The sequence below is a fragment of the Neolamprologus brichardi genome, chromosome 5 (genome assembly GCF_056152115.1).
Source record: "Neolamprologus brichardi isolate AB-2024 chromosome 5, ASM5615211v1, whole genome shotgun sequence".
NCBI classification, from domain to species: domain Eukaryota; kingdom Metazoa; phylum Chordata; class Actinopteri; order Cichliformes; family Cichlidae; genus Neolamprologus; species Neolamprologus brichardi.
In genome coordinates this window covers 13,007,479-13,018,720 of record NC_142108.1, presented here as the reverse complement: position 1 = coordinate 13,018,720, position 11,242 = coordinate 13,007,479, and the positions used below count along the sequence as shown (strand labels likewise).

The 11,242-nt window shown below is 37.4% G+C and overlaps 1 protein-coding gene across 1 annotated transcript; it reads left to right on the top strand.

Moving 5' to 3' along the window:
• The first annotated feature begins 8,427 nt into the window (after window positions 1-8,427).
• On the top strand, window positions 8,428-9,578 carry gpr25 (G protein-coupled receptor 25). The gene has a single exon (XM_006784802.3). The coding sequence runs from the start codon at window positions 8,428-8,430 to the stop codon at window positions 9,520-9,522; it is 1,095 nt and encodes a 364-aa protein (XP_006784865.2). The 3' UTR covers window positions 9,523-9,578.
• The last annotated feature ends 1,664 nt before the right edge of the window (window positions 9,579-11,242 follow it).

The window sequence follows — 11,242 nt, the reverse complement described above, 5'->3', positions numbered from 1 at the left end:
ACGAGTAAGTATTAGATCATGTAAGAGTGTGAAGTGTTGCCTGTCTCTGTGTTGGCCCTTAGATGCACAAGTGATCTGCCCAGGGATTGGCACCACCTTTTCTACAGCCTAATCACATTATTCCCAACATAGGACAGTCTTGCTGAGGGGGGGCTGCAAATTGTGGGTGGTGGCAAGTGCCCCCCCTGGCCCCCACTTGGTGGCGCCCCTGATTCATGCCTCTAGACAAATGCATGTTCTCTCTGATCACCCCCTATACAAGTGATAGGTCTGTCTTTGGTCTTGTTCAGACTTCTGTTTCTTAATGGCTCTCTGAGTGATGAACTCTGTCCCCCAGGTGTTGGGAGTGCCTGTCCTCTGACCTTGTGACCTAAAACACTCTGGAAATGAACAGGTCTAAACAGCTAATGACAAAACTGAGAATGAAATCTGTTCTACTGACAAAACACAGAGTGGGAACAGTCCCAGCTCATAGAAAGTGAGACACATTATCGCCTCACCGGGAGGCCGGTAGTTCTGCCAGCTCAGATGATAAAAGTGCTCATACTGACAATAATCATGTCAGTATGATAAGGAAAACGTTTATCATTGATTTCAGAAGCAAAGTGCTTGCTCCAGAGGTGGGAAGTAACAAAGTACAAATACTTTGTTATTGTACTTAAGTAGAATTTCCAGGTATCTGTACTTTCCTTGAGTATTTGTTGTTCTGACAACTTTTTACTTTTACTTTCTTAATTTTTAATTTCTTTAATTTTCAAAACGGACTAATTACTTTAGGTTTGATGGCATCATTTATAGGGTTTATACCCTGGAGTCAAAGTAGGGCGGACGAGTGCGGGTGTCCGCAAGTTGTGGTCGCAGTACTTCAAAAACTTAGCTAGTACTACAGAAGAGGAGGAAGCATGAAGATAGTGACATAATTATAGGTGTCAGGTAATTTCAAATTTAGTGTTTCTATCAGCTGAAGAAACATCAGCAAACACAGAGACTGTTTGTGTGCAGTTTATCAGGCTGCGTGTTGGTAGCTAAAGGTCTGAATTTCCCAGGAAATTTAAACAGAAAGATGTAGGAAGACAGACAAGACAGCAGATGAAGAAGAGATGTTATATTTAAAGGTAAGGACTGCTCAGTGACACTTGATAAACTGCTGCTTTTAAGCTTACATATAATGTCATAATTTTAATCATATATTGATTAAAATTATTAAAATATATGATATACATACATCATATTGTCCATGATGTGTTTTGTTAAATTAAGATAAGAGATAAGATACGACTTTATTGATCCCATGGCGGGGAAATGTGTGCATTACCTCAGCTTAGGTTCAGATAGCAGAAGGAAAATACAAAAAATACAAACAAATACAAAATAAATAAGATAATACACTACATACAACAGTAGCATACACCGTATGTGATTATGGATAGAGGGTTGTGGAAATATGCAAGAAATAAATGTAACTATTTGTATCACTACTATTACTATAGATATCTAAATAATAGATATCTATAAGTATCTATGAGTATAGACATGTACACACACACTTACACACTACATATACATATATATATACACATATCTGCAAACGTCCATACATATAATTATGCATTTTCATTTTGTGAAACGTCCTGACAAACTAAGCTATACTAACTTTGTGTTATTGAAATGTTGCATGAAAACTCTGGTTAGTTTTACCCTGGATAAACTGGTTAGCTTGCATTAAAGCACTGTGTTGGTGCACAGTGTCTCTGGTGTTTATGGTTAGATTTAGATTTTATGAATTTGCATGTAATTTGCATTTAAGATGCAAATGCTTAGATTAATTCACTGGAAACCAACTTTATACCAACCATATACTGTCTAGTCTGAAGGCAGTATAAACTCTATACTGTCAGAGTAGAGGATAAACATCAGTCGAGATAGTTTGTGAAACTGCTGACATCTTGCTGAAATTAGTTCTGTGAACCCACAAAGAGCAGCAGGTCAGCTGATCACAGCCTGTACACCGAGAAAATCTTCTGAAGCTCATTTTCTTGTTTAGGTGTGGAGGAAAGCCATTCTCTACAATGTGGGTAAATTGTTATTGTTTAAAATTCTCTTTCACTGTATGTGTCCTACATAACAGATTCATTAGAATTATAATCTTATTTTATTATTGTAATAATATAGCGCAAGGTTCAAGGTACCTGTAAAAATGCAGGTCAAAAATGGTTGATAGAATTTTCCTTCAAAGAGCTACTTTTTACTTTCTTGCTTTGAGTGCATTTCATTGCTTGTACTCTTTCACTTTTACTTGAGTATAGAAGTTGAATCAGTACTTCTACTTAAGAAAAGAAAGTCTGTACTTTTGCCACCTCTGGCTTGCTCTGTCTCTATCATCATGACCACAGCTCAGGCTTTCAGCGTTCTCGTATCACCCTGGGATCAGATTGGGGTTTGTCACGGGTCTCGTGACAAATGTCATCGACCAATCCTGGCCTGTTTTGCTGGTCAGTAATCAAAAGCATTGTCACATCTTTTGTTACATTTATATAAAACCTTGTTCTTCATTTTACAAGGGCAAACTATAGCATGATGGCCCCTTGCTGAGAAGATCATCTACTGTTAGCTGACACTCGTCCACTCAGGCAACCATCTGCTCCTAAAGATTTCCCCTGGGAGACGAGGCGAAATCAGCAGGAGCACTATACCTGTAAGCCAACAAACATCCACAATCTCATTGCTATTATCATTCCGAATGAGATTGCAAATCTGTTGCTATTTATTCCTTTAATTATCACCAATCTGCTTGAAGCTGATTGAAGTTTACGCAACATGATTATAAAGTGTCTAAAACAAAATGCAAATTAGGGAATATGCAATATGTCTCCAATGGACTCATAAACTGGACTTCATGCAGAACTTAAGTGAAAAGTAATAAAAGTTACAACTTTAGACCAATAACATTAATTTAGTCAATAAAATGTTTGTGTTTCTGACTTCAACCAAGGCTTAACTAGAATAACACAATAATTAAATCAGTCTAGAATTCATTAATAACTGAATCTTTAATCGCTTTTTTTAGGTTACTTTTAAATGCTAGCTATATTTTAATTGTCTATTATGTTCTTTGCGATTCCTCCTGGGATTTTTATTTGTTTTAGTCTATTTTGCTGTAGAGCACTTTGTGACCAAATGTGTTTTATAATTAAAACACTGTGAGACTGTAGCGAGAGATCAATAAACTCTACTGCAAAAACTGTTGGGCAGTTTTTGCAGTAGAGTTTTTGCACAAATGCTAATTTTCTTTTGCATTATTTGTACATTTCTTAATATATGCTCATCATGACAACATGACATGATGTTGTATGCACATTATGAAACTGCTGAAATAAAAATGTGATCCGGCTGAAAGGGTTCTTCGCTCCATCCTCTCTCGTGCCTGCTTCTTATGTCAAAAGCAGATGAAATATGACTCCCTGAGTGATTCAGCAGCATGTATGCTAAATGCTCGGGGATGAAAATCTAACCTGTGCACATTTAAGCTTCCAGTCCACATCAAGTCACCTTGAGTCATGTAGCTTATTTCCCGTTTTGCAAAAACAAGCAGGTGGATTAGCGTCATTAGTCATGTTCCTTGAACCTATCAAAATAAACAGAGTGACATGCATGTCATGATGAAAAAGGTTAAAGCAGATCTTGCAAAATCAAGAATGAAATTTTTTTTCAAATAGACGGCAGTCCTCTTTGCATTGCATCCTCATGAAGAATAGCAGTAATAGTGTTGTATTCCACTTGTGGTCTTTTTATTGGTGTTTAGTCATTACATTAGATTCAGCTACAATACATTACCATCAAAGTAATGACCAACAACTTCAAAAACAAACCAAAAAAGTCCCTCATACATGAACCAATATTTACTTGTGCAAGGCACCTTTGCTAAAATTAAATTAAATACCAAAACCTCTCTGGAATGTTACATATAATAACCACTTTCACTGCTTTAGATACTGTGACAGATTTTTTTGACAGATTTCAGTAATTATGTTTTAATGATGGTGATAACTCACACATACAAATACACTGTTATTCTAACATGTATTCGTTTTTCTGCACAGTTTATAGAAAGGAGAAAATTCCCATCCACATTTCCCGGTCACTACTACTGTGAACCAACTTCTTTGTTGGTAATGAATGAGTGACTGTGGGCACAGCTTCAGTGTTCACCTAATGACACACTCACACTAACCGGGTATCTTTTCAGATATTTACCACCACAGACTACATCGCCACTAATACCTTCAAACTAAAAACTAGAGTAAAATGTGGATATTATATTAAAAACCTAATTAACCACATGACCTAATTTATGGAGCCAGAAAATGATTGAGGGCCAAACATTTTGTAAGTGTTAGTAGTGTTTCTATTAAGATGATGATGGTTTCTCTTCTCTAATTGTCTTTTTTTTTTTTTTTTATCTTTTTCAGCAATCTGTGTTGATGGGAAGACATTTCAAAGTAGGGCATTTGCAGGGCAAGTTCTCGCATTACTATTTGTTGGAGCAAGTAATGCTGAACATTCATTTAGCAGTTCTAGAAATCAGTTAGCTGCTTTGTCAAGCAAACTATCGCATACTGTTAAAATGTAACTGCATGGTTCTTTTATTGTGGGCAAAGGAAATCCCCAACACATTCACGATGTAGGCTTTGTAAGAGTGTATGTTAAGGTCACCTAGCAAGCTGGCAGAGAGGGCAGTCATTGCACTGTGGAAACATTCACATTATTGTAGAACCAAGCAGCTCCACTTCAAATCTGAGGAAGTTTGTGCAGGTTAAGAGCAGATACACAGCATGGGGGTTGAAGAGGAGAATGATGCTGGTACCACAGCTATCTTTTAGATGTTTAAAGATTTCGCTCAGGGGAAAAACACGTTTTGCTCGTTTTTTTATGTGGTGGAAGAAATTCTACTAGCGTGTATGCAATGAGGTCAGTGTGCTCAGAGGTAAATGTAGCTACAGCTGGCTACACAGGAAAAAAATAACCAACATGTACAAGCTAAACTGATTTTCTCTAATACCTACCTCTCACTGTAGGTAACATTGTAATATAAAACATTATTTCTAAATGCTCCAATTATCAAGTGACTATTAAAAGTAACTTTAGCCAACGTTGGGAGTGTGACTAGTCTCTAGTCTGCTGTAATAGTGGGAGAGAAATGCACTACTCGCGATATGACATGAACTGCTGATAAAGAAAATGCATTCTTAACCTGCTGTGGGCCTGCAGGCCTCACTTTGACAGCCCGGGAAAAAAAATCTACTGTTGTCTTCTGTTACTCACATTGCCAACTCTTTGCTTGGGTCGTGAACTCTTAACAATGACAGAGGAGGGTCAGACACCTGGGAATTGTGCTTACATGACATTTAACCCAAGTTTCACAGGAATGACTCTTTTAGGCGTTTTTGACTTAAATCTACGTAATCACGTATGTGTGAGCATTCAGGTGTTATTCTGCGTTTTGCGTCATTTGGTTTTGTATGTAAACGAGACAAAAAGTGGGTTAAAACTGTGGAGTATTTCAGACATCAGGGATCAGGTAAAATAGAGCACTGGGGCTGCGCAACCCTTTGTGTTGGGGGAACTTTTGATTCAGTTAAACTGCTAAAACAAGAACCTTTCACACCCAAACAATGGACTCCCTTCTTAAACGTAACACTTGACAAATGAGGAGCAAATTGTACATCTGTGTGTGTGTGTGTGTGTGTGTGTGTGTGTGTGTGTGTGTGTGTGTGTGTGTGTACAAGAGTGCACGTGTGTGCATGTGACCCCCCACCACCACCACCATGTCTAACAATCACCCTGACACATACCACCCTTTCTCTCCTCGAATAAAAACAGAGTAAAAGGAAAAGAGAAATCATCCACTGTTGAAGTACTTTACGAGATCCTCCTCCAAACAGAAAAAGGACTGAGTATCCATGGGAATCTTAGCACGTTAGGGAGGCCTTTCTCCCTTCCTCTCATCCGCTCTCCCCCGCTGCACCCATGGACCAATGCAATTGTTTATTTTCTCCTATTGAGGCTGCTCCATTCACTGGCTCTCACATTTACTCTGCTCAATTGGAGTGAGACAGCACTTATTCGAGGAGAGGAATGTAGCGTTCCACTGACAGAGCAGCAAGAATGCAGGAGAAATAATTAAAACTTTTCCAAGGAAAAGGTACAGCTGAGCGTGAGGGAGAACAACGTCGAACCGAACAATGAGCACTGACAGGATTTTCTGCCGTGATGAGTATATCCACACATCACCTTGACACTACAAAGTGAAGGAGTGTTTGAATAACGTTCAATGCTAGAAAGTGGAGCAGGGATCCCATAAGGAGGTCATTCACTCACTGCGCTTTCTTAACTGAAGCTCTCCGCAGAACAATGACACGTTCTCCAGCCTCCTATAAGATGTGGCCAGCCTCACTTTTTCTGGCTCTAACACAACAGCAACGAGCCAGACCAGGGACTTCGTTTCACCTTTGGTCTGTCCTGTTGTGGTCGAGGTAGTCGTGATGACAGTTTTCTTTCCTGTAACAAGGGTCCACTCAAATTCTAAAATCAAACTCTGAAGTCCATTTTTTTGACAAAAAGTGATTTTCGGTGTTGCTCATGGTTGTTTTTTGTGGTTATGCGTGGAAACATCTGTGCACAATGTACACACATCTCTTTATTGTCTGCTTGGTTTTATGACTAATATCCTCTGCTGACTCTGTTGGTATTCAGGCGTAACCGAGTATATCTCTGGTTCGCGAGATACATGTTTTCGTTTTTCTTCTTCTTCTTTTTTTTGGTTTTGAGGTTTTGGTCATATACATTTCCTTGGCACTCTGAGGGTTTCACACAAATGTGTTTACAGTTGTACAATGAAGAACTTCTATATCTAAGTTCAGACATGTAGGTCAGCTGCTTCCTAAAATTTGACACTATAATGCTGTCACACAATTACAAATGTGTGCACTTATGCAGTCACATTGTCTGAACACAGCATAACTGAAATCATGATCACTATGCTGTTTAATGAAAGATTTGGACTTAAATAGTAAGAGTCGTGCAGGCACGTGTAAGCAGGTTAAAATCCACAAAAACCTGCACAAACAAAGATGAATGCACCACTGAATTTTAAGTAATGGCAAGCTCACTTTCTCTATAAAACAAAATAAAACAGAGGTGAGATCAGCAGTTCAAATATCAAGTCTGACAGGAAAAAGCATAGAAACAAGAACCAAACAGTGTATATCCTGTCTGTTTCAGCAGCGCTGCTTTGTGATCATAATAAAAAGGCTGATGAGTTATAAATGTTACGGAAAAAATTGTGTGATATTTGATTTGATTTGTGTGTGTATATATATTTCTTTATATAGCCATGCATATTTTTATACTTTTCCTCCTGATATAACTGTAGTAGCAGGCCAAGCTAACTCAAGAATTGAATAAATCTCCGAGTAATTTATCCAAAGTCCTTATTCCTTAAGGTACTTATTTTTTACCTTAAAATGTTACAGCACTGCAAAACAAAAACTACCCTATATGAAAAACAACAACAACAACAAATGAATGATGACATAAGAGCATTACATGGAGTGTTATCTGAAAATATGGGGCTCAATACACTTATGTCAAAACAATTCAAATGTGTCTTAAATTTAAAAATAAATGTAAAAAAAAAAAAAGGCCAGACATTAAATGCATTGTAAATTGACTTTAGTCACAAATTTTGATGTTAGTGAATTTATTGCCAGCTGTGAACCTAATTTTATTTTTCACGTGTAAATACTAAAGCCTTTTGAAGTAGATCAGTGGCATTTTCTCAGGAATCACAGATCCTGACATTAAGTGGGAGGTCACCACATACAGTATCAAACTGCCCCCTACTGGTGTGGCACATCAATACACAATTTCTTTGATAAAGGAAAAAGAAAATGCGCTCATGTAAAGCAATTTAAAGGTGAAATCTGTCCTTTTTTATGAATATAGGCACCATCATATAACAATCTAGAGTAGAAAGTTGCATAAATATGTATAAGACTTCAAAGTTTTTCAGAAGGAAAACATTTGTAGGAGTTCTATTTAAACGCAAAAGTTTTGCACTCATACAATCTGCTGTACCCATAATAATGCACTGTAATATTGGAACATCACGTTATTGTATAGCAAGTTTGATTAATGTGTGTCAAGTTTTTTGTTTGTTTGTTTTGGGTTTATACAACTCAGACAGAGCAGACGGAGCAGACGGAGAGACGGAGACGCAGCACAGTAAAGCGAGAGGAAGACAGCTGAAATAGGATTCTCTGTGGTTAGCACTTGTAATATCAAGCAGCTGCATGCTGACATGGTTAGATTAACCACTCTGCCACAATACAACGGCTGCACTACAGAGCCTCTGTGTGATCTTCCAGAATGGACGGAAACACAACTCCTGTAGACTATTTCTACATTTACAACTACACTGACAATTTTTCGCTTTATGATTTCCAGGAAGAGTGTGAACAAACCCTTAATGGCTCAGAGTATTTTTTGCCTACAATTTATTTCCTGATATTTTTCACAGGATTTGTGGGCAACCTCCTTGTGATCCTAGTGGTGGGAAACAAGAAGAGAGGTGGTCGTCTCGTGGACACCTTTGTTGTCAACTTGGCCCTGGCTGACCTCATCTTTGTCCTGACGCTGCCACTGTGGGCCATTTCTGCAATGGAGAAAAATTACTGGAACTTTGGGCTATTTAGCAACTTTCTCTGCAAGATGAGCAGCTACATAATTGCTGTGAACCGCTTCTCCAATATCTTCTTCCTTACTTGCATGAGTGTTGATCGCTACCTGGCTGTTGTGAAGCTGATGGATTCGAGGCACCTCAGGAGTAGTTTGTGCATTCGTGCCACTTGTCTTGCAGTGTGGGCAAGCTCCCTGGTGCTTGGCATCCCATCTCTGGTGTACCGGAAAGTAGATGTCAATTTCTGTACAGAAGATCAAAGTTCACCTTTTTTTCTTGGAATAAGCCTGGTCATGGCCTTACTCACCTTTATCTTCCCAGTGTTTATCATTGTGCTCTGCTATGGCACCATCATCATTCACCTCAACAAGCACTGCGCTGCTGCGGGAAATCCTCGTGCTGAAGCGCGCCGCAAGCACTCCCTGAAGATGGTCCTCTGCATCATAGTGGCCTTTGTGGTGTCCTGGCTCCCCTACAATGTTTTTAAATCCATCACAGTTATTTTACGTCTCGGAGACGTTAAAGCCAGCAGTGAAGTTCACTCACAGCTTAAAAACGGGCTCGTCATCTCCTGCTGCCTGGCATTCCTCAACAGCTGCGTGAATCCAGCCATTTACTTTTTCTTGGACCATCACTTCAGACGACGTGCTGAGATGATGTACAAAACCTGCTTGGGAAAGTCAAAGATGCTGCAGAGCTTCAACTCTTCAGCTTCATTCACCAACGGCTACACTTCAGAGAGCAATGGAACAACTGGTGGGAGAAGTCAAATTCAAATGGTTTAGTAGGAGGAAGATTGATATGGTGAACTCTGGAGGTGTTAAAGTAATAATGTTACTGCCACCCTTAAGATCAATTTAACATCTTGTTTGTACATCATTATATGTTTTGTTTTTTGATTTTTATGGTACTATACTTTCAAATTTGTTTTGGCCTTTTATTGTATTGTAACATATCAAGCATGCATATATTACTTGGAAAAGTATGATATGGATTTTTCTTAAATTGCAATTTTCCCATGATATCTGCTTTGTATGAAATGTATTAATGTTGTAAATATTTAGCATTAACAGACAATATCCTACAGTTTATTAATTAATTTAGAAATGTAAATAACATTTAACATTTGTAGCTGAACAGATCATTTGGAAAAGTGGAAAATGAAAATCAAAAAATATTCTGTGTCTTCTGTGTATCATTTTTATCACTATTATAATTATTTTCTATATTTGCATAATATGGTTGCAGTTAATAAATAAAATCTGAACAAAAATGTTGTGGGACTTAAAACTTTAAATCCTCTTTAATAAAGCCTCAGATTTCTGTGATGAATTGATACTATGACTAAAAATCTGCTAAAAACAGTAGTTAAATTTAGTTACAGTTACACTTAATTACAGTAGTTACAGTAGTTACGGTTAATAGCGCTAAATGACATAATTTATTATTTTGGTTTAATTTTAATATAAAATTAAACCAAAATAAAATGAAATGTAATTAAAATATAATGATCTGCAGAGGTATTTCGTAACTTAATTAAAACTCAACAAAAAATTTGGCTGCACACTGAAAACTTTTATTTAAAAAAAACTCTCCCCAGAGATTTATTTGATTTTCACAGTTAATTACATAACACTAAAAATAATAGTAATAACTAATATAAGTCACAGTGGTACAATTTCAGTTGAGCCAGTTCACTAATGAAGAGTAGATAAATAAGAGATGTCTGTGAAGGTTCTAACTTCTAACTTCTCACCGTAGAGTAAAAATTTGTCTTGTCCTTACAGAGGAAGTGTGTGTTTTCAGACATTATTTCTCACACGTTTATTAAAGCTGGTTTGTTTTGGTTTGGGGTTTTTTTTTTTAACCTACAATGATAAAGCATATTTTGGCACAAAGAAATTACACAACTGCATTAAAATTTGAACAAACAATACTTCTCTAATTGCAACAGAGGAGCATAGTTCTGCTAGGTGTAAAGCTTAGGGTCTCACAAGGGACCCAACTTCCTTGTCTTGTTATGTTATACTTTGTCTTTTAACTCTACCTAAACAGTTTCACCATTTTAGTAATGATATGAGTCAATATCTTCTTTTTCATGGAACCCAAATAGGAGACAATATATTAAAACAAAAAAAAAAAACCAGAAGTGATGTGGGATTCTTGCGAAAATATGAAGTATAAGGTTGGTGATCTCCATGTGAACTGCAACAGAAACCGAACAGAAATGAGAAGGTGAACATGAGAAAAAAGTGCGCTGACACATATAAGGAGGCACTGAGCTGGCAACCCAAGGTCAACCAACACAGAAAATTGCAACAGGAAGCAACAGTTTGGTTTTGTTGAGTGAGTGGGGGTTGCTTTTTCCTTTTTCTTATTTTTTTCAAATTTTCTTTTACTTATTTATGTTCATGTGTGGTGGAGAGGTCAGGTTATCTGTAACACAAACCTTTAAAAGTTGCATATTACATATTACAATTGTTTTACATTTACATTTGCATTGTA

Bases quoted from the DNA above. Each gene is read 5' to 3' on its own strand.
- gpr25 (XM_006784802.3), top strand. From the start codon at position 8,428: ATGGACGGAAACACAACTCCTGTAGACTATTTCTACATTTACAACTAC.